General features: G+C 48.0%; 1 protein-coding gene across 2 annotated transcripts; it reads left to right on the forward strand.

The window, feature by feature from the left end:
• Window positions 1-1,949: 1,949 nt before the first annotated feature.
• FUS (FUS RNA binding protein) lies at window positions 1,950-15,300 on the forward strand. 2 transcript variants are annotated; one of them, XM_038404107.2, is made up of 15 exons: window positions 1,950-2,066; window positions 3,425-3,449; window positions 4,474-4,628; window positions 5,577-5,718; window positions 6,152-6,351; window positions 6,806-7,010; window positions 8,633-8,667; window positions 10,156-10,188; window positions 10,497-10,606; window positions 11,601-11,730; window positions 13,081-13,182; window positions 13,816-13,954; window positions 14,049-14,137; window positions 14,282-14,432; window positions 15,068-15,300. In XM_038404107.2, the coding sequence occupies exons 1-15, from the start codon at window positions 2,054-2,056 to the stop codon at window positions 15,105-15,107; spliced, it is 1,569 nt and encodes a 522-aa protein (XP_038260035.1). In that variant the 5' UTR covers window positions 1,950-2,053; the 3' UTR covers window positions 15,108-15,300. The 2 variants fall into 2 exon arrangements, with proteins under 2 accessions (XP_038260035.1, XP_038260036.1); XM_038404108.2 differs by lacking the exons at window positions 10,497-10,606; window positions 11,601-11,730.
• The last annotated feature ends 5,817 nt before the right edge of the window (window positions 15,301-21,117 follow it).

Raw genomic sequence — 21,117 nt, forward strand, 5'->3', positions numbered from 1 at the left:
TTTCACTCAATACAAAAACCAGGGGTCACCCGATGAACTTAATAGGCAGCAGGCTTTGTACAAAGAAGAGGAAGTACTTTTTCAAAAAAAGTTCAAAAAAGAACTGGATAAATGGAGGATAGGTCCAAATAGCTATTAGCCAAGATGGTCAGGGACACAACTCCATGCTCAGGGCAACCCTAAAACTCTGACTGCCAGAGGCTGGGAGTGGAAGAAAGAGGTGAATCACTCTAAAATTATCCTGTTTTGTACACTTCCTCTGAAGCTCTGGGTACTGGCCATTGTCGGGAGACAGGATACTGGGCAAGATGGACCATGGTCTGATCCAGTATGGAAGCCCTTATGTTCTTATATATAGGCACCGGACAAGCCCAGAACAAAAAGACAGTTCCTGCTCCAAAGAGCTTGCAATCTAATTTATGACGCACTCTTTAGAGATCTTTTTAATCCTTTTAAACACCCCTCCCCCCATCAGTGCTGAAATCCAGCTGTCTGAGTTCTAGGCAACCCCTATATTGTGCAATCTGAAATGGTTAAAATCTCCCTGTCTTTGGAATTGCTCTGGCCTGATTCCACCATTAAAACCAACTCTTACTTTTATTCATATTAATTCTTTCCTGGTTTGTTATCGGAGGATGGCTCATTAATAAATGTCCCCACAGAACATGATAGCATGGAAGCACTTCTAGAATTCGAGAAGAAGGTGTAGTAAACAGCTGAACTGTTGTTATAAATATTTAGATATGTGAGCTTTGCAAGCCAAGAATAAAGGTCAGCCTGGGTTCCTACGAAGCTTTATTAAGCAATTGAACTGGCTCGCCATCTCGAATCAAGAGCAAGACTGGAGATGCGAATGCACTGTATGCCAACACATTCATCCAGATTAAAACAGCTTTTGAAAATACCGTAAACAAAAATGCACAGGATGATTCAGATCCTGGAGAAGCAAACATAGATCCACACACAAATTTAGACACAAACACGTACCTATCCATCTATATAAACCCATGTACTCAGTCCTGCATATACACACACATATCCTAGCTCTTATCTAGTGCTTTTTGTCTGTCGATCTATAAGCACTTTACAAAGAAGTTAATTCCTGGTTTAGTTAGGGAAACTGACGCACGCCAAGGGGCAGTGACTTGCCCAAGATCACGCAGCAGTCCAGTGGCCTAGAACCCAGGAGACCTGAGTATTGGTCCAGTGCTTTAGCCACTACTCCACACTGCCCTAAAAGCAACACAACTGGACAAATCCACTGTCTTCAACCGATTCAATGAGCTCTTATTGATATAAGAAGTGTTGCCTGCACACAGACCCACAAACATCTCTTTCTCTCTCTCACACACACCCCTGGACACAAGACCCACAAACATATTTCTCTCTCTCTCTCTCTCACACTCACACACACAAACCTCTCTCTCTCTCTCCCCGTCACACACACACACACACACACACACACCCCTGCACACAGACCCACAATGATCTCTCCCCCCCCCGCACAAAGAGCTCTCTCTCTCACACACACAGACCCCCATCTCACTCCACATGCACACACTACCCTAAGCACAGACCTCTCCCTCGCACGCATCCCGCCACACACAAAGAGACCCCCAAAAGCCCATCCCCCCACGCACAGAAAACACACACACACACACACACACGAAAACTGCTTCCCCCCCCTCCTCAGCCACTTTGGTTCCTTCCACTCTGCCCCATGACCTCATTGCTCCGCCCCCGGGTGGCCTGCACCATTCCCCTCCGAGGGGGGGGGGAAGCAGAACAGGGGCTTTTTTTTTGTGCACAGCGAAAAGACACCCCGCCCCCTGGACAACAACGCGCCCGGCTGCGGGGCGGCCCCAGGGGGGATCCAGCAGCCGCAGCGCGGCGCCGGGGCCGCGCCATCCTCCCCCGGCTGCCGGCGAGTTGGTTCAGGCCGGCGGCAGGGGGTGGGGGAGGGGAGAGTATATGAGGCGCCGGGTGGGGGAGGGACGCTCAGTCCAGCGGCGGCAGCAGCGCGTGGAGGGGACTCGGGGCGGCGGCAGCAGCAATGGCGTCCAACGGTGAGGCGCGGAAGGCTCCCCGGAGCGGGGCACAGGAACCATCGGGGCCGCAGGCCGGGCTGGGAGAAGCGCGTCAAGGGCCGCCGCTGACCCCTCCCCCCCGCGCCACGTGCACCGTGGAGGGATCAAACCCCCTATGGGGGGGGGCAGGGGGCAGAAGAGGCGGCCCTGGGCGGCGGCCGGGGGCTGAGGGTGCAGCGCAGCCCCCCCGGGAGTAAATTACCCCATGGTAACGGCTCCCGGGCGGGGCGAATCTCAACCCCGCGCGTGTCCGTCCCCCCCACCCCCCCGTGGGGCGCTGCGTCCCCGGCAGATGGGCTGGGCAAGGGGCGTGGGTTGCTCTCGCCATCCGAGCAATTCCCCCCCCCCCCCCATGCTGGAGAGTGGTAGGAGGCCCGGTGCATTATGGGAAAGGGGTGGGTCCCCATCTCCTCTCCTTGTGGGTGCCGTTTCGTACCTGCCCCGTCCTCGACGCTTTGGGGGCTCGGCGCGCGCCCCCCCCCCCTTTTTTTTTTTAAACTGCGCCACCAAACCCCTTGGCCGCCATTTTGTGGGGGGGGGGGAGGAAACCGCTTCCCTTCTGCGCGCGTGAGGCAACTGCGCCTGCGCGCCAGAGGCGGCGCGCGTGGTGGAGGAGAAGAGGAAGGGCGTTGCGCGGAGTAACGCATGCTCGGTTGTGACGATCAGGCGTCTGCGCGCGTCCCTAGGAAAGTGAGGGTGCGCATGCGCGGCGGAGGCGGCGGGATGCCTCCCTGGGCACGCGTGCCCGAGTTGGCGCATGCGTGCTCCCTTTTTTTTTTTTTTTTTTTTTTTTTTTTTGCCGCAGTCTTCCATCCGGGGACTTCTCGCTCCGCCTCTCCGGATCGCGTTTGGCGCGCGCGGCGCGGGTTCATTGGACCCCAACTGCCCAACCAACCGTCGTCCCCCCCCCCCCCCCTCCTCTGCCTTTAAAAGGGCCGCTCAGCGCAGTGTGTGAGCCCCAAGTGACCCCCCCAGTGCCCCACCCACAGGCCTAATGCTCCCTTATAGCTCCCCTACGGGGTAAGGCCCCCCCTTGCCACCCACAGCTGACTGGGGTGTAAATACCCCCCCCCCCCGTCACTTCTGCCTCACTGCTGTGCTGCCCATATCGGGGTCAATCCTGGTGATCCATTCCCGCTGCGCTTGGGGGGGAGGGCATGGGGGGGTTGGGTCAGGGCAGTTGGGGCCAGTCCTGCACACACACAAGGACTGAGGGCTGTAGCTGCCCTTCCTTCCCCATCGATGTCAATTATCGCCCGCCTCCCACCATATGTCCTCACAGGAGCTGGGCGTTGCTTTGGGGCCTAATTTGTTCCTTTTCCTCTTGTCTCTTGCAGATTACAGCCAGCCGGCCACCCAGAGGTAAACGGCCCCGCTTCTCTGTAACTAAAGTAGATTGGTGTTAGTATCTGGTGTGAAGGATGGGAGTGTTAGATACCCCTGCCCAGCTGTCACCCTGGGCTCTGCAAAAGGAGGGCAATGCTGGCTCATATCACTGGAACATTGGGAGGATTCATCCCAGGAATCTTTCCCTTCATCCCGCTTCCATTGGTGTCTTACATCAGTGGTACCATGAAGCCCTGGATCAGAGCCATGGGCCTGCATAGCCCAATAATCCAATCCCTCCCTGCTGCCCCGGATTAGACCCAGGGGCCTATCTAGCCTGGTATCCATTTTCATTCCCTGTGGCCTGGATTGGATCAGAACACCTATCTACCCCAGCTCCTGTTTTCCAACAGTGGCCAGCATTAGCTGGTTTAGAGAAGTCCCCCCCAAAAAATGCCCCACTACAGTGGAGTTAAACAATAACCTGACCATAAAGGGAGCTTCCTCCTAGACCCCCTTGATTTGTAAGCTCTTTAGGGTGGGGACTCTATGTCTAGCACAATATTGCAAAGGGTCATGACTGAGACTGCTAGTTGCCACATTAGGACTTGAAGCTTTTATATCCCTTGCCCCACTCCTGGGTACTCTTAAACTCTGGATATTTGTATTGTCCTTAGGAATGTCCAGTTCAGTCACATGCCTTAGGCCCTAACCTGTCATTCTGGGTTTTGAGGATTAATCAGTTAATATTTTGAACATGGCAAAAAGCTCTTCTCTACCTGTTGCCCTGTAAATCAGTTGACAAACCCAGTTAGTCCCTGCTGTTAAATTCATTGATTTGTGGCTGCTCAGGACATTCAGGGCTCCTAACATGTTGTGATTGCTCCCAAATTGCACCACATGGTGCCAGGATGTGTCATGGCAATTTCCCGATCAGTCTGCTTAGGTGTATGGGTCCTTTGAAAAACTCTCTAAACCGTTGCAGCCTTAACTATGGAATCTTGCTCCCTCCTAACTGGAATATTTAACCTGAAGGGTGTGTCTGATCGTTCTCCCTCAGCTATGGGGCCTACCCAGCACCACCAGGACAGGGATACTCTCAGCAAACAAGCCAGCCCTACAGCCAGCAAAGCTACAGCGGTTATGGCCAGTCTGCAGACACCTCAGCATATGGACAAAACAGTTACAGTTCTTCCTATGGCCAGAGCCAAAGCTGTAAGTGCCAGAGTCTCTTGATCCAGCTGCATGGTGCATTCTGAGCGATTTTCTCAACTCGGACTAAAGTGAAGCAGGTTTTCACTGCCAACAAGTCCAGTCGCTTTATCAGTGCTAAGCATTATTTCTCTTGACACAGAACCAAGTATTTGCCCTTCAGTCTGCTCTCCAGACGGCCAGTCCCATCAAATAATCCATTTGTTAATGCAGCTATATTGGTGGTTCAGTCCCTACCCCAGTAACTATTATAAACCCAGTATAACCTTTCTCTGGTACGTGCTTCGAGGATGTGTACGCTCTTTGGCCCCAGATATCAAGGGTAGTTACTCTGTTGCCAGCTTCTTGAACAGGTCATAGTAGTGCCTTTGTAACACTTTTCACCCTTGCTGCATAGTACAAAATCTGGCTCTTCTGTATCACCTTCCATCCTGCATGGGGGGAGACCGTGAGTCTCTGCATCATCTGGTATATGTACAGGTTAGGAATTGCCTAAAATTTGCTGCACTACTTGGTTTCCTCCCCTAAGCAGTGAATTGTGCATCTGTTAACCAGCTGCTGTATCGCATCCCCAGAGGTACCTGCATTTCAGTGCTGATGGAGGGACTCCCCATACATAGAGGTTTAGGGTGTTAATACTTATTTCTTACCTACTGCTTTAAATCAGTAAATCTCATGTCATTGTCCCTGACTTACAAATGAGGAAACTGAGGCACATGGCAGCAAAGAGACTGCCCAAGGGCACCCAGCAGGCTGGTGGCAGAGCTGGGAATAGAACTTCTCTCCTGAGTCATGATCCAGTACTTGATGCACTAAGCAACACTGCCTTCCCAAAGCGGCTGTGGAGACATGAAGTGATATGTTGGTGCCTCTCAGTTGTTTCAGTGCAGCTCAGGCATAAAAAGGACCCAGCCTCACCATGTTTTAAGGAGCTCTTCACTTTTTTACTAGCTGGCTACAGCACTCAGTCAACACCCCCAACTTATGGAACAACAGGATACGGCAGCAGCCAGACTTCTCAGACATCATATGGGCAACCCTCATCCTATCCTAGCTACTCCCAGCCACCGGCAGCCAGCTCGACAACTGGAAGGTATGGCTAAAGAGTCTTAGTTTTCCCATAGATCTCCCTATTTGTGTCCCTTCTCCCCTTTCTAGCACCCTGTGTCTGGATCTTAAAGCACTTTGCAGACACTTCTACGTTTAACATCACAACGCCTACTGTGAAGTTGTAATCTCATTTTACAGATTGTGGGGGAGGGGACTTGCGCAGTGTCAGTCGGTGGCAGAACTGTGTGTAGAACCCAGGAGTCCCAGCTCCCCCTTCCCCCTGCTCTAACCCACTAGACCCCACCTCCCTGCTGTAACCTATTAGACTCCCTTCCCAGAGCTGGAGATGGAGCACCAGACTGAGTCTTGGGTTCTGTCTGTTAGACCAAGCTATCTCCGTGATCAAGCCAAATACCTGGTGGATTGAAGAGACTCGATGTGTATGTAAAGGGCACTGATCTTTTTTTAATCCATAGTTATGGAAGCAGCTCCCAAAGCACAAGCTATGGCCAGCCCCCAAGTGGAGGCTACAGCCAGCAATCCAGCTACAGCAGCCAACCACAGAGCTCCTATGGGCAGCAGCCTTCTTACAACCCTCCACAAAGCTACGGGCAGCAGAGCCAGTACAGCAGCAGTAGCAGCAGCGGAGGAGGTGGTGGCGGGGGCAGCAGTGGATGTGAGTTGATCTTAATTGTGCTCTGTGTGTCAGGGTTGAAAGCTGGAGAAACTTGGTGTAGGGGGGACTCCAAATTCATGCAGCCTGATGGTGAACAGTAGTCATGACCGCTCTCAAAGGAGGATTACACACATCTTAAAGCTGATGTGTTACCCTTTTTTTTAAAAGGCTATTCATCCAGGCTTCTTAATTTTAACCCCATGAGCTTAGTTCCTCTCCTCTCCAGCCTGCAGGCTTGGATATTGAGAGACTGTTGCAAGGTTATGTGGCAAGTTGGTGGCAGCTCTGGAAATGTAACCTAGGAATATGAACTCCCAATGCTGCTCTAACCCATTAGACCCCACTTCCCTTCCAGAGCTGTGGATAAACCCAGGAGTCCTGATTCCAGTGCCTCTTCTCTGACCGCTAAAATTGTCGTCTTTTTGTAACTTCAAGCACTTGTTCTTCTCTCCAGCCAGCAGCTACGGCCAGGACCAGTCATCCATGAGTGGTGGTGGTGGCGGTGGTGGCGGCGGCGGCAGTGGTGGCTACGGTAGCCAGGATCAGAGCAGCTATGGAGGTGGCCAGCAAGACCGTGGTGGCAGGGGCAGAGGAGGATATGGCCGAGGTGGCTTTGACCGTGGCGGAAGAGGCAGCCGTGGCGGTCGAGGAGGCATGGGGTAGGTGTCTAGACGCTTGTGGTGGGAGAGGGAGTGGGTTTAAGTGTTACTGTCTCTGGCACTGTCTGAAATTAACATGTTGGGGAGGGTGTGTTGCATTATGTAGAAGCTCTTCCAGTCTGCATGGGTGGAATGCCATATCCTCATACTGCATGTGGTAAGGGAGTTACAATGTTTTATGGGGGGGTGGAGATTGAATGGCTATAAAAGCTTTTCTTGTATGTATGGGGCAGACTCCCACTACTATCTACCTTAAGAACCAGTGTAGGTTCATATCTACAGTAGACAATTTATGCATGGGGGTAAAATACCCCACTGGTGGTTACTATCAGAGTTGTGTGTCTGACATCAAACGTGTGTCTTAACATATCAAATGCACAATGAAAGTTCAGCAAACGCTTGGAATTCACATGTTACCCTGTCTAGGTATATACTGAAGGTTTATAAATATCGCTATTCAAAGGGCATATAAATCTCTCTACAACAAGGGTTTATTTGCAATTTATTTGGTGCTATAATCTGTTCACCAAAGCACCTGGGTCATCTTGGTAAGAAACAAGGGATGTAAGTCTCCTCAGTCAGAGGAGAAGTTGTGTCTTCTTCCCAACCTGGTTGCTTACAACCTGTGTTACAAACTTGGTTAACTCTGTGGTCCATCCACACACTGGAGATATTCCATGGGTTAAAGGATGTATTTGGGCACCCAATTAGCAGCTTCAGCAGCTGTGATCACATTTATATACACGACTTGCTTTTGGTTTATCTCGCTATATACACACAGAAAAGCAGTGTCTTAAACTGCCCTGGTGTAACAATCCTCCCTCAGCAGAGGGTTGCTCAGTGATCTATTAAAAAGAAACGATAGGTTGAGAAACAGATGTTAAATAATACTGATCGTGAACTGTTGATCTGGAGTTCAAATTGTGTTCTTTAGAAAGGTGAGTATTAGGTTGGGGGGGAAATCAAAATATTGTTGATGTTACTTGTTATCTGCTGTTAACACTACATGTTATCTGTTAACAAACTCTGCGTTTTATGTGCTACAGGTATGAAAGTCAATGAACTTTATCAATTCTCCACCTTCCACATGTTAGCTAAGGGTGAGGAAGGGAGAGAGCTTATGTTAGGTCCAGGCTTAGCGGTCAATCAGTTTATTATGCTATGCTAGGGAACTTGGGTTAGCTTTTTTTATATGCTTTCAAAGCAAATATCCTACGTATCAATGTTTAGGTGGTATCAACACCAGGGCGGGGGGAATACACTGTACAAATAAGTTGTAACATGCGGTTCATGGATTCGTACCCACGCTAGGACTGCATCGAGGAGTCAGCATTGTCTCGAGTGTACATCACGACGGCTGAAGTAATAGGAGAAGGTTGGAAGCCAAAGTTGCACTCGTGTTAGATTTGTCCATTCCAATTTTACAAGACAAAAAGGGTGTATTTAAATAAATAAAAAGCCTAAATATGCTGAGGGACAGAAAAAGGCTGAAAGGAGCATTCCTTAGGCTTTCAGGAAGAACTGGAAAAAACAAGTGTTGGTCAGGATTTTAAGATCTGGTAGTTTTAGTGAACCTTTTAGCCATGGAAAAAGCTTCATTATCTTCTAACTTATCTCCTCAGCGGTGGTGAGCGTGGTGGCTTCAATAAGTTTGGTGGTAAGTCCAAAGAGTTCAAAACTTGAACCAAAAAAAGTATATATATATATTTTCCAGAGACTTGTGTTTCATATGCAGAACCTTTATGCATTAGGAAAAGCCACCATTTATCAGATGTAACCTATGGGAGCACCCTCTGCAGCCCTCTATACAAATGAGTTCTTGAGATACATAAGGTGTCACTTATTTCTACATCCACTGGGCTTCTACTTTGACCAAAGTTCTTGGTGCCAATACATCTTGGTTGAATGTTTTGCAACAAGACACACACACACACACAAAAGTGTGCTTTGGGGAATGAAAACAAAAGTGCTACTTCCTAGAAGTGTCTGGTCTGTGTGGTTCCTTTTTTAAAAAACAAAACACACAAGAAGCTTTAAGTGCTGGTGATTTTTTTGGAGTTAAAATGTGGTAATGGAATTGCATGCAATCCTGAGGATAACGATGCAAAGAGTTTACGTACCTTTTTATGGTTACTGGTAAAGAAAATGGGGGACGTCCCCAAAAACTGGAATGAATTTTTGGTCTTGTGTAAACTTCCCTTTGACTACATTACATGGTTTTGTAAGCTTATACCTTAAGAAAGATGGTTTATATTTAAGCTTATATCTTAAGAAGAAAAAAAGGTATTTTTGCACTCAAACATACCAAACAAAATGTATCTGAACACTTCCAGGAGAGTTCCCATGGGTTTGCTGAAAAGGGTTTGGCATGAATGATCACTTGACCAGGTCAATTTAGTTTTAAGAGACCAGTGTTGGGCATATGCTTTTAGGTTTGTTAAGATAATTATTGATCTGATCTGGGTGTGATTAAAGGTATAATGGGTGAAATGTCTAAATATAGCAAAAATACTGATACATAAATGGTTTGTATAGGTAAATAATGGTTTAAGTGAAACAAAGCTATATTTATGCAAGGTTAGTTCACTGTAAATGTGTGGCATGGGCTAATGCCACTATATCGCTGCATAAATCTTAAAGCTGTTAAGTGTGTGGTTATATACTGTGACGCTAACCAGGGTAGCAAGTGGTATGATGCTACAACCTGATGTTACTGAAGGATGTGAATGACAAAGGTGTATTAAAAACATGTGGACAAAGATCTCTTTGGGTAGCAGCTCCTTAAATTGTATATGCAAAGGTCTCAATTTAAACAGACCTCGGAAGGTGATGCTAAGCAGAATTTAACATGTGTTATGAGGGCTTTTGTAGTTGACCCTCCATGTAGAGTTGGAAAGAGGCGTTCTCTGTGTACAGTATGACATCTGAAAAAGGAGTTGTCACTGGTTTTGCAGCACTGTCTTCAAAGTACCTTAAGTTCTCTGACTTCACAGTATTTTTGCCTTTGGCTAAAGTAAACGTAGGCTCAACATTCAGAGCACATGTACCAACACTGGCCTGCTGTCTTTAATATGTTTAGTATGTGTGGGAGATGAGTCTGTTTCCACCAACTAACTAGATCTTTCCTTATTTTCATGTGCAAAAGGGCCCCGGGACCAAGGACCGCGCCATGATCCTGGTATGTGACTGTTCCCAAATAAGCAGTTACCTCTTGTGTTGGAGTATTTTGTGTTAAATTAGATCAACTTCAGATCATCCCCCTAAGACATAAGCATCACACCCATTTCACAAAAAGAAAAACTGATCTTGAGCAGCTTAAACTGAAAGTTTGCATGAAATTCTTGTGTAGCCTGAATACCTACTAAGGTGTGGTCTTGTTAAAGACGTTGTTACACAGCTATTGCTGTAGCATCTACAGCAGGGTAATTTTTTTCTCCATCTTTGATCCTTGGGTATGAAACTGAGTGACACTCGCTTACTTTGCAGCTTCTGAACAGGATAACTCTGACAACAACACCATTTTCGTCCAGGGACTCGGTGAAAATGTCACCATTGAGTCGGTCGCTGACTACTTCAAGCAAATAGGAATCATTAAGGTACCAGCACAGGAAACTCAGTAGTCTGGGTTAGCAAGAACAGCATGGTGAAACAGCACTTCTCTTCTCGCTCTGTGCCTCTTGTCCTTAACGTACAATCCAAGCAGGATTGTGGAGGGAGTTTGGTCAACTAGCTGAGAATAAGAGTCAGGACTCCTGTATTTCTGGTTGAGGGAAGGGGGATATCGTGGGATAGGGCAGATGAGGTGGGGGGCTCAGCACTCCTGCATTAGACTCCCAGTTTTATCACTATAGAACTGGGATATATGCTTCTAATGAGCAAGGTTTAGTTTGTTAAAAAGCTTTGAATGATCTAGATGGATGGTACTCAGTAAGCAGTATACAGATATTACTAGTATCAAATGTTTGTACTGTGGTGCCATGCCAGTGTGGATCTGACTGATACCAAGGCAGTCCCTGCTGTGACCGTCTTGCAATCCTTGTGACTAAGGCTATGTTTTGTCATGGAAGTCAGGAATCCATGACTTCCAGAGACCTCCCTGATACTCCATGCTCTACTGCAGCCCCAGGGAGCGAGGGACTGGAGCTGGCAGCCAGTGGAGCCTTAGGAGGGTTCTGGCAACAGCCTCATGTGGCTCCCTACAAGGTCCAGCGACAGGCGACAGCCTCCTGAGGGGGCCCTCCTCAGGGTTCTAGCGACGGGCAACAGCCTCAAGTGGAGGGAGGGGAACAGGACACCTAGGGCGAGTGGATGTCCTGTTTTCTCTTTGGGAATTGTTTATTGCCTGTGACCTGTCCATGACTTTACTAAAAATAACCATGACACAATCTTAGCCTTAGTCATGACTTATTGTTGATGGTTTTAGAGATCCTTTGTATGCCAATTTCTCAGATAGTCCCTAGTCTAAAGCCGTAGAATATTTCCTTCCATTTTTCAGTCTGCCCAATAAGGGAGGTGGACAGGGTGGCCTTCAGTTCTAGGTTACTCTCTAGAAGCTAAGATCATGAGATGTACCCCTTGTTTGTGTTTCAGACAAACAAGAAAACTGGGCAGCCCATGATTAACCTGTACACAGACCGCGAGACCGGGAAGCTAAAGGGGGAAGCCACAGTGTCTTTTGATGATCCCCCATCTGCCAAGGCAGCCATCGATTGGTTTGATGGTAAGTTGCTTCCATCGAGCTGGGCCAAGGAGCTCCTGAAGAAGCTGCATAAATGGTGGAGCTGAGAGCCAGGACTTCTGGGTTCTGTCCCTGGTTCTGGGATGGAAGTGGGATCTACTCTAGTGGATTAGAACAGGAAAGGAGGAGTTCTAATTTTAGTAGTGATCTTTTTTGCTCAATCACTTCCCTTCTGAACCTTAGATTTTTCTCTTTGTGAAATGGGGATGATACTTATGTTTTGCATAATACTTGGCTACTTCAGCATCTGATGCTGCAGTCATTTGAGTCAAGGGCAGGGCTTCAGTTAACTTCAGCATGAGTAGGATTCATTCTTCATGCCATGTCTTAAGGCTTGTCTACAGTTGGAAGTTAATTCAAATTAAAAGTGGGAAGTTAATTTCAAATGCAGTAGCTGTGCTGGAATAGCTCCATGTGTGGGAAAGCCCTTAGCTGTAGTGCCCTGCTTTGATTCAGAGACAGAGGGGTTAAAGTGTTGTTGGTCAAGAATCTTGCTGGTTTGTTTTTCTAGTGGGAAAACACATTGCCTTGAAATAAGCTTGTGTTTTGCCTGTAGGAAGATTTCAGTTCTGCTGGAATTTTGTTTTCCATTAGGGAAAATCCATTTTTAGTTGGCAGGACATTCACCTGCATCAATATGGCAATTGCAATCATGAGAGTTGTAGTTCAGGTGCCTCATCAGCCCATTCTTGGTCTAGGCTTCCTGGCTGTACTACATCTCCCACAATGCACTGGGATCTCAGACTAACAAAAAACATAGCCACCGAGTTGTGCATTCAAGACATATCTCCAGCAGTTCTAAGGCCAGAAGAGGGACCACTGTGATCTAATCTGATCTCCTGTGTGACACCAGGCTAGAGAGCTTCCCCCAAAATAATTCCTGGAGCATGTAGAAAAACCATCCAATCTTGACTTTAAAATGGTCAGTTACGGAAAATCCACCGCAACCCTGAGTAAAGTGTTCCAACAGTTAATTACTCTCACCGTTAAATGAACACCTTATTTCCACAAGGCATCTGAACTGCAGCTCCCTAAAGAATGCCTGCTGGGACAGATAGTCAAGCCAAGCAGAAATTCCATATTCCCATCTGGAAACATCAAACTAGTTATTTGAATCAGAACGTCCCAATTTTTAAAAAATGGATCCTAAGTTTTTATCCCAACATAGGACAAATCAAATCCAAATTTCCATCACAGAATTTTTTTTTAATTCCAACTGGCTCTGGGTTAAAGTGGGGTGGGGGGGCATTCCTTTTAGACCATCACAAAACCAATCATAAAGCTCTGTGTGAGGTGAAACTGAGATGTCTGGTTTCTCTTTCCTCCAATTAGGAAAGGAATTTTCTGGCAACCCCATCAAAGTCTCCTTTGCTACCCGGAGGGCGGACTTCAACCGTGGCGGTGGAAATGGACGGGGTGGCAGAGGCCGTGGAGGTATTTAGAAATGTTTGCTCCTGATGGGGATGGGTGCTCTACCCCAACAGGAGAGTTACCTGTTTTTCAGGATCTGGAAACTACCCACCAAGTCTAGAAGCCATTATAGAGTCTGAGCTAAGGCCTAGCCATATAGACTTTAAACATTTGATTGGGTTAAAAGTCAGCCGTGTTAGGAGCCCTCCTTCTTATCACGTGCTTGTCTGTGGGTTATATGTACACAATACACCTATGGGTCAGCCATGATTTTTGTATCCACTCTTCATTTGTGGTATAATTGTAGTTGTCAGTGCATGCTGGGAAAATCTGCCTCAGCATGTAAGTGACCAGATATAACATGTGGGACAGTGCATTCTGGGATACGCACTGTCCAGCCAACTCTGCAGCAAGGGAAGCACAGTTAAGGGGTGTGGCTGAGAGTGAAATAAGTTGTGATCTGGTTATAGGAAGTTAACCAGAGGCTGCTAGCAAGAGGTGACTACTGAATCCAACTCTTGGATGCTGTTATGGTTGAGCTTGGGGAATGACCTGCACAAAGGATCAGAACTCTGCAGGTTGTGAAGGCAGATAAACATGTCCTTTCCAGTGAGGCAGACCCCTTTTGATACCTCTCACCTTCCCCTCCTTATGCAGGGCCCATGGGTCGTGGTGGATTTGGTGGTGGAGGTGGAGGGGGCAGTGGCAATAGTGGCTCCAGTGGAGGTAACAGAGGTGGCTTCCCCAGTGGAGGCGGTGGCCAGCAGCGCGCAGGGGACTGGAAGTGCCCTAACCCGTAAGTAGAGGCTCCGGTAAGTGGGGGAACCAAGTGGTAAAACTCTTGGATTTACCTGACACTAATGCCTCTCCTCAAATATTGCATCTTCCAGGACCTGTGAGAACATGAATTTCTCATGGCGTAATGAGTGCAACCAGTGCAAGGCACCAAAGCCCGATGGGCCCGGAGGACCACACATGGGTAACTTATACCATTCTTTTTCCTGCCCACCAGTAGGGGGCAGGCCTCCATGGGTGGGTGAGATTGTGACTGCCTCCGAGGCAATAGCATTTGGAGCATAATTGGCACCAGTCTCACTCGTGTACTTGTTTTTTCCCTCTGCAGGAGGAGGATTTGGGGAAGAGCGCCGCGGAGGCCGAGGTGGTTATGACCGTGGTGGCTTCCGAGGAGGCCGAGGTGGTGATCGGGGTGGCTTCCGAGGAGGTAGAGGCGGAGATCGGGGCGGTGGATTTGGGCCAGGAAAGATGGATAACAGGTAAACAGATTGGCACAGAAAGGACATGATGTGATCATCTGTCCTGGGTTTTACTCCTGATTCTGTACAGCTGCAAGTGTGACTCAAGGTCTGGGAAAAATCTGCCTTCTGGTGACAATCTCAACCTAGTAGTTGATCTAAGAGAAGGTTAGGGGGGTGACTTGATCAGTCTACAGGCACACAATTCAGTGGCTGGCAACTGAAGCCAGACAAATTCAGACCCGGGGTTATTTTTTGTTTAAATTGCAAAAGTAACCATTGGTGCAACTTACATGGGTGGTTGAGATGGATTCTCTCAGACGGGTCTTTAAATCAAGCCTGGAGCTTCTCAGATGTTTGCTGTAGCTCTGCCACACATCATGCGCTGGATGCCAGCATCACTGGGTGAGATTCTGGCCTGTGTTATATTGGATGGACAGACGAGAGGATCATAATGGTCCCTTCTGACCTTAACATAGATGAATTGGGCAAGTCACTTCTCCTCTTGTAAAATGTGGATAATGCCGCAACATCTAAAATAATTGACTTGTTTCTGTTTATAAGCATCACTCAGCCGCTTGTGGATGAAGCTTAAAATACTTCCCTTATTCTGTCCCACACCAATCAGTCCTAATCCTTCCTCCTTCTCTCCACAGAGGTGACCACAGACAAGACCGCCGTGAGAGACCCTATTAAGACTGTACAAATTCCCAGACCATGTGACTTATACTTTTTTTATTTTGTATGTCAGACTTTGTGCTGCAGAATGTAAAGCTCGTTCCATTTGTGTAAAACTTTGTATTGCCCTCTCAATTTTACCCTTTTTTTTCCCCCTTCTCCCTGTATCTGGAAGAATCCCCTACATTAAAAAAAACAACCCATTGTTTTAGTTGCCGTGTGTAGCTTTCTTTGGGGCCAGGGCTTCAATAAAGGCAACTTCAGTTTATACCAGAAAGCTGGGGTCACTGTACTGGAATGCCCCAATGCTAGTCATGAGTGTTTAATATATGTAAATACATCATGCTGTGAACAGTATTAACATGTAATTGAGCAGACATAAGCAGACAGAGGCATCTTGATCTGTGGTTTAAATGCCAAATTCTTGATTTACACTTGTGCATTAACATTTGAGTTCTCATCTTTATTACCTGAAGCACCATCTCCAGCATAGGAGTGTTCAGCTTAGTAGGGACATTATCAGTGTGTGAGCCCTCTGATCAGTGTCTACATAGAAAGTTTGATTGCTGAGGTTTTGGGGGGGGGGGCAGGAAATGGATGATAAACTTGTTTCTGGGTTTTTGTGCTACCCCATGGAAAAGTGTGGTAGCTGCAGAATTAGAAAGCTATCTTATATAAAGATCTAATACAGATGAAGATGTGTATATACATGTATGTATGTGTATATACACATCTTCATGCAAACTACAGGGATATCCATCTACACACAACCTTGAATGTGTTAAATGCAGATACGTAAAAGTGCCACCTCATGCAATAGATGTCTATTTTGTTCATGCATAATTAGTAGAACTATTAAATTCCAATGGATACTCAAATTATGTACACATCTATGCAATCCTATAGCAGACTAGAGAGTTGCACAGGTGAAACTGACCAAATTTGTTTGCAAAATTTTATCCGTTGGTCTAAGGTACAAGAGGTGGGGGTGGGGGGAGGGTTGTTTGTTTGTTTGTTTTTTTCCTTGTTAGGGTGAATTTGGAGCAATAGTCTATGGTGATGAGCCACACAACTAGGTGAACAAAAAGCATCCCTGTTTTTCCAGAATCAGAGTTCATAAACTAAACCCACCCAAGCAAGGATGTGACCAGCAGTTAAAGCTTATCCAGGGTGTTGCTTATACAATCCCAGACAGCATTGTTGTCCACCTGCACAAAAATGGGGGCATGGGTAAAAGATGGACGCACATCTGTGTCTGGGACTGGTGAACTTCTCCCAGGGGAAGTGCTGTAGAAAACTTCAAGGGAGCAAGTTGTCCAGGTCAATCTTTCTTATGGTTGGAGCTGCAGTGTATGAATGTAATTAACTTAAATATGCTGAATAAAAAACAACTGCAGGTTATAAATGTGTATCCGTTCAAATGTTTCTTGATTTCACAGAAGCTTCATGGCTTTGTAAGCAAGGCCATAGTTCCTTGTGTTCAGCCGTAACAACCGCAAAATGGAAGATGTAGGATGTATTGAGATGTTGCATGATTTTAAAAATCCACCTCTGGGGTGTGAAACAACTGCAAAGGGATGGTGTAAAGGAAGAGCTTTACTTCATGGACATGTAAAAAAAAAAAAAAAAAAAAAACTTCAACAAACTTTAGGGGTCTAATTCTAAAGTAAGGAGACCATGAAACTTGAGGTAGGAGGTCTCTCTGCAAACTTCATTACACTAACATCCACCTGCATGGAACCACAGCAACTGTTCTCTTAATAACAGTATGGATTGTTTTGGGAGTCTGGTCCTATTGCAAAAGCTTTACATAGCCCAGTCAGTGCTGCTGGCCAAAATGTCATACGGGGTGAAAGCATCATCTGGTTTGCAATGGACTCCAGTTTGAAAAACATTGGCAGGTACAATCTGAGTTGAAGTGTAGGCCAGAGTCCCAGGTAGCAACAGTTCAGAACCAGCTGCCACAGACTTCTAATTGCAGTCTCTGTATTCACTTAAAAGTCATTGTGAAACAGAGTGGCTCTTGTTGAAATGCTTTGGGATAGGGCTGAGAAATATTAGAGTGCGTGTGAGCCGAGAGTACTGCAATACACCAGTTGTGGCTGTGTTACTGGCCCTAAACCACTTTTGATAGAGGATCAACAATAGTCTCTTTCCAGACTGATACCATGGTGTGATTGATGGGGGGGAGCTCAGCCATAGTGGCTAGATGTGTCCGATGGGGAATGCACATAAGGTTCGACTTAGACCATTTACTGTCATATGAACAACTTCTCTTTTTGGGGGGATGTTTGCCTCTAACCTTCTGAACCCCAAGTAATTTTAGGTGAAAAATCTGTGGAAGTGTCCTGATTGAGGTTTATAAATTTGTTTCAAAAATCCAACTATGTGTAAACAGTAATAATTCATCAAGACCAGCTGGCATTCATCCAAGAGTTTTGAAGGCACTCAAATATGGAATTGCAGAACTGCTAACCAGGGTATGTAACGTGCTGCCAGCTAACTGGAGGATAGCCAATATAACGCTTTTTTTTGAGTGCTGAGTGCTTGCACGTCTATTCCACTGTGTGCCCCAAGCTCAGTTGCTGGAAATGTCCCTCGGTGGTACCAGTTGGGGTGGCTGTGGCATCCCCTGGTACCGTGTGGGCAGAGCACCAATATAAAGAGCCCAGCTGATGCCATGCCACCTCAGTTCCTTCTTACTGACCCACCTACCAAATTTATGGCAGCGACTGCTCTCCTTGCTAGGCCAAGCTGATCTCAGTGGTCTTCGTTTTTCATTTTTTCATGTTGTGTATAGTTCAGTTGGCGCTTCTCCATCAGCGGAGTTCTGTCCACTGCTTTCACTGAGGCATGCCTCAGTCACCGGGCTTCAGGGCCCTGTGTCTCCTGTAACAAGGCTATGCCTTTAGGCAACCTGTACTGGAGTTGCCTAAACTGCTTGAGTGAGGCTCACATGGACGATCCCCGTCAGATCTGCCACAAGTTGAAACCTACGAAGGAGGGGGAGGCCAGGTTAAAATTCCTATTGATGGAGGCGGTGCTCAGACCTTCCTCTGAGCTGAGATGGTCAGACTTGACACCAAATACCTCACCATGAGAGCGGAGCACTCCTTCTGTATGGGAGTCCTGGCATTGTGTGATGCAGAGAAAGATGCTACTGGCCAGGAGGGGATGCTCTCCAACTTTGAAGAAGGTTAGACAGGGGGAGTAGAGCTGAGTGCAACCTATATTAAGTTTCAGAGTAGCGGTGTTAGTCTGTATTCGCAAAAATAAAAGGAGTACTTGTGGCACCTTGGAGACTAACAAATTTATTTGAGCATAAGCTTTCGTGAGCTACAGCTCACTTCATCGGCCACTCTTCTGCCTCGGCATTGCAGGCTGGCACACCTTGACTGCAACCCATACTCAGGCACTGTTGAGTCTGGTCCCAAATGAGCCATCTGCACTGGAGGGACAGCAGGGCACTCCGGAGATGTTTCCTGCGGCCAGAAACCTGCTGACGCTTCTGGTGGTACTGTTGCTGGCAGTACAAGTCAGCGGTGCTGCTGAACAGGAGGGAACATATCCCTAGTTGCCATCCAGTTCTGGCCCCATGGTACCATCTAGAGGGAAACCATCCTTGCTGGCCCTGGCATGGTGCAAGTCTCCCTGCCCCAGCACCGGTAGGAACCACACCCCCATGGTCCCTGGAGAAAAGCTCATCTGATTCAAAGGATGGGTCATACTTCTCTTGTTCGAGGAGTCACCCTCATTATCCCTCCGGTCATCCTTACCCCGCCATGTTCCCCGAGTGCTGGGCCTAGCAGTCAATGGCCTATGCTAATGCAATGGCCCTTTTGGAACCCATGGGGGTTTCCCCTGATGCCAGGGCCCCATTTGAGACGCTCTTACTTGGTGGCCCCTGAGAGAGGGGCACCTCTGTCCCATGGGGCAGCGCCCGACCCAGACTCTGGAACACAGCCCAGTACTGAGCTTCAGGATCCGCATCTGTGGAATCCCAGGGGTGCAGAACGAGAGGAGGCTAGTGCAGGCCACCTCCTCCTCCCTGGACGAAGCAGTGACCGGGCCGCACATGTCGCCTCAACACAATTATAAGGTCCAACAGGAGCTATTGAAGATGGTGACCTCAAACTTAGGCTTGCAGTCAAAGAGGTAGTGAAAGAATCTTCTCACAGCCTGGTCAACATCCTGGCCGCAGTGGGCCCGTCTAAAATGGCTCTACTTCTCAATGAGGCCATTATGGACCCCGTGAAAGCTCTGTGGCAAACTTCCGCTTCCCTTCCCCCCACATCAAAAAGAGCCAAGAGGAAGCACCTTGTGCCTGCCGAAGGTTATAAGTTCCTATACTCTCATCCCACCCCACTCTCCAGGTCCCTGGTGGTCTCTGCAGCCAATGAAAGGGAGGGGCAGGGCCTATGAGGAGCGACTCCCAAAGCAAAAGACCCCAAGAAACTGGACCTTTTCAGTAGAAAGGTTTATTCGACTGGGGACTACAGCTCAGGCTCGCCAACCAGCAGGGGTTGCTGGGCAGATACAACTTCAACGTTTCAGAGTAGCAGCCGTGTTAGTCTGTATCTGCAAAAAGAAAAGGAGTACTTGTGGTACCTTAGAGACTAACAAATTTATTAGAGCATAAGCTTTCATGAGCTACAGCTCACTTCATCGGATGCATTACTTCAACTTCAACGTGTGGGACTCCACGTGGAAGTTCAGAGATTGGCTTCCCCAAGAGTCCAGGCAGGTGTTCTCACTGGCGAAGAAGGAGAAGGCCATAGCCAGGACCTCCTTGCAGGCAGCCCTGGATGCGGTGGACTCGGCTGCCAGGTCCATGGCCTCTGCAGGGGCCGTACATAGGAGATCACGGGTACAGTCTCCCGATGGAGGTCCAGCAATTGGTCTCCTACCGCTGCAAGTGCCCCATTATGCAGACAAAGCGACACCACCTCCCCGAGCGGCGTAGAGCCACGGTCGATGTAGTTAATTTGACACAGTGCTAGTGTAGACACTGCATAAGTTATGTTGACTCAAACTGTCCTCCAGCAGCTGTCCTACAAGGCCCCACGCTGATCGCTCTGGTCACCATTGTGAACTCCACTGGCTGAAAGCCCCCCTTCCCCTTTAAAGCCCTGGGAAGTTTTAAAATTCCTTTTCCAGGTTACCTGGCTTGGTGAGCACACCTAGCAGCTCTCCGTTGTTTAGTGCAACCGCCCGGCTGACCATGTCTGGAGCGCGTGTAGCCAGCGTGGTCCTGCCGGGAGCAGACAGGAGATATTGGATCTCCCAGGCCTGTGGGGAGAAGCGGCTATGCAGGCCGAGCTCCAAACCAGCTATAAAAATGTTGACATCTATGAGCAGATTGCTCAGGGGATGCAAGAGAAGGGGTACGACAGGGAGCATCAGGGGTGCTGCGTGAAGCCAAGGAGCTGTGGCAGGCAGACCAGAAGGCCGGGGAGGCCAATGAGTGATCTGGGGCCGAGTCGTTGACCTGCCACTTTCCCAAAGAGCTGCACGCCATCCTCGGTGGAGACCCCACCACTGCCCCTAACAGCACGGCAGCTACCTCTGCAGAACCAAGTCACAAGCCCTTGCTGTGAACTGCGAGGAGGAGGGGGTGGACAAGAAAGAGGAGTATGGGGGATGGGCAACTGGGGATCCAGCTGTGCAGCCAGCCCCAGGACCTGGTTTTGACACCACTGCAATCCAGCCAGTGGAGCACAGGCGAGCCTGATGCAGGGAAAGGAACTTTGGGTAAATGTGTAGATTAATTTTCATTATTGGGATGCCCCTTCCCCCAGTAAAGGAACAGGACACAATCTTTTGACTTTTCATTCATTTTACTTGTGCGAGATGAAGTTGTGGTCCATAGCTGCTATCTGCTTATCCTTCCTCTCCAGAGTTAGGCAGTGAGGGCATGTGGAACAGTTTGCTTATGTACGCAGGGATGTCCCTGGAACCCTCCTGAGAGATCGCGCTGGATCTTCCATGGACGTACTCTGCAACCCTCAGCCTCAAGTTTTTGGGGAAG

This window comes from Dermochelys coriacea, chromosome 6 (genome assembly GCF_009764565.3).
Source record: "Dermochelys coriacea isolate rDerCor1 chromosome 6, rDerCor1.pri.v4, whole genome shotgun sequence".
Taxonomy (NCBI): Eukaryota; Metazoa; Chordata; order Testudines; family Dermochelyidae; genus Dermochelys; species Dermochelys coriacea.

Excerpts from the sequence above, each read along its gene's own strand:
- FUS (XM_038404107.2), top strand. Across the intron at positions 4,629-5,576 it reads CTATGGCCAGAGCCAAAGCT|CTGGCTACAGCACTCAGTCA; the intron begins GTAAGTGCCAGA and ends CTTTTTTACTAG. Across the intron at positions 14,138-14,281 it reads GCCCGGAGGACCACACATGG|GAGGAGGATTTGGGGAAGAG; the intron begins GTAACTTATACC and ends TTCCCTCTGCAG.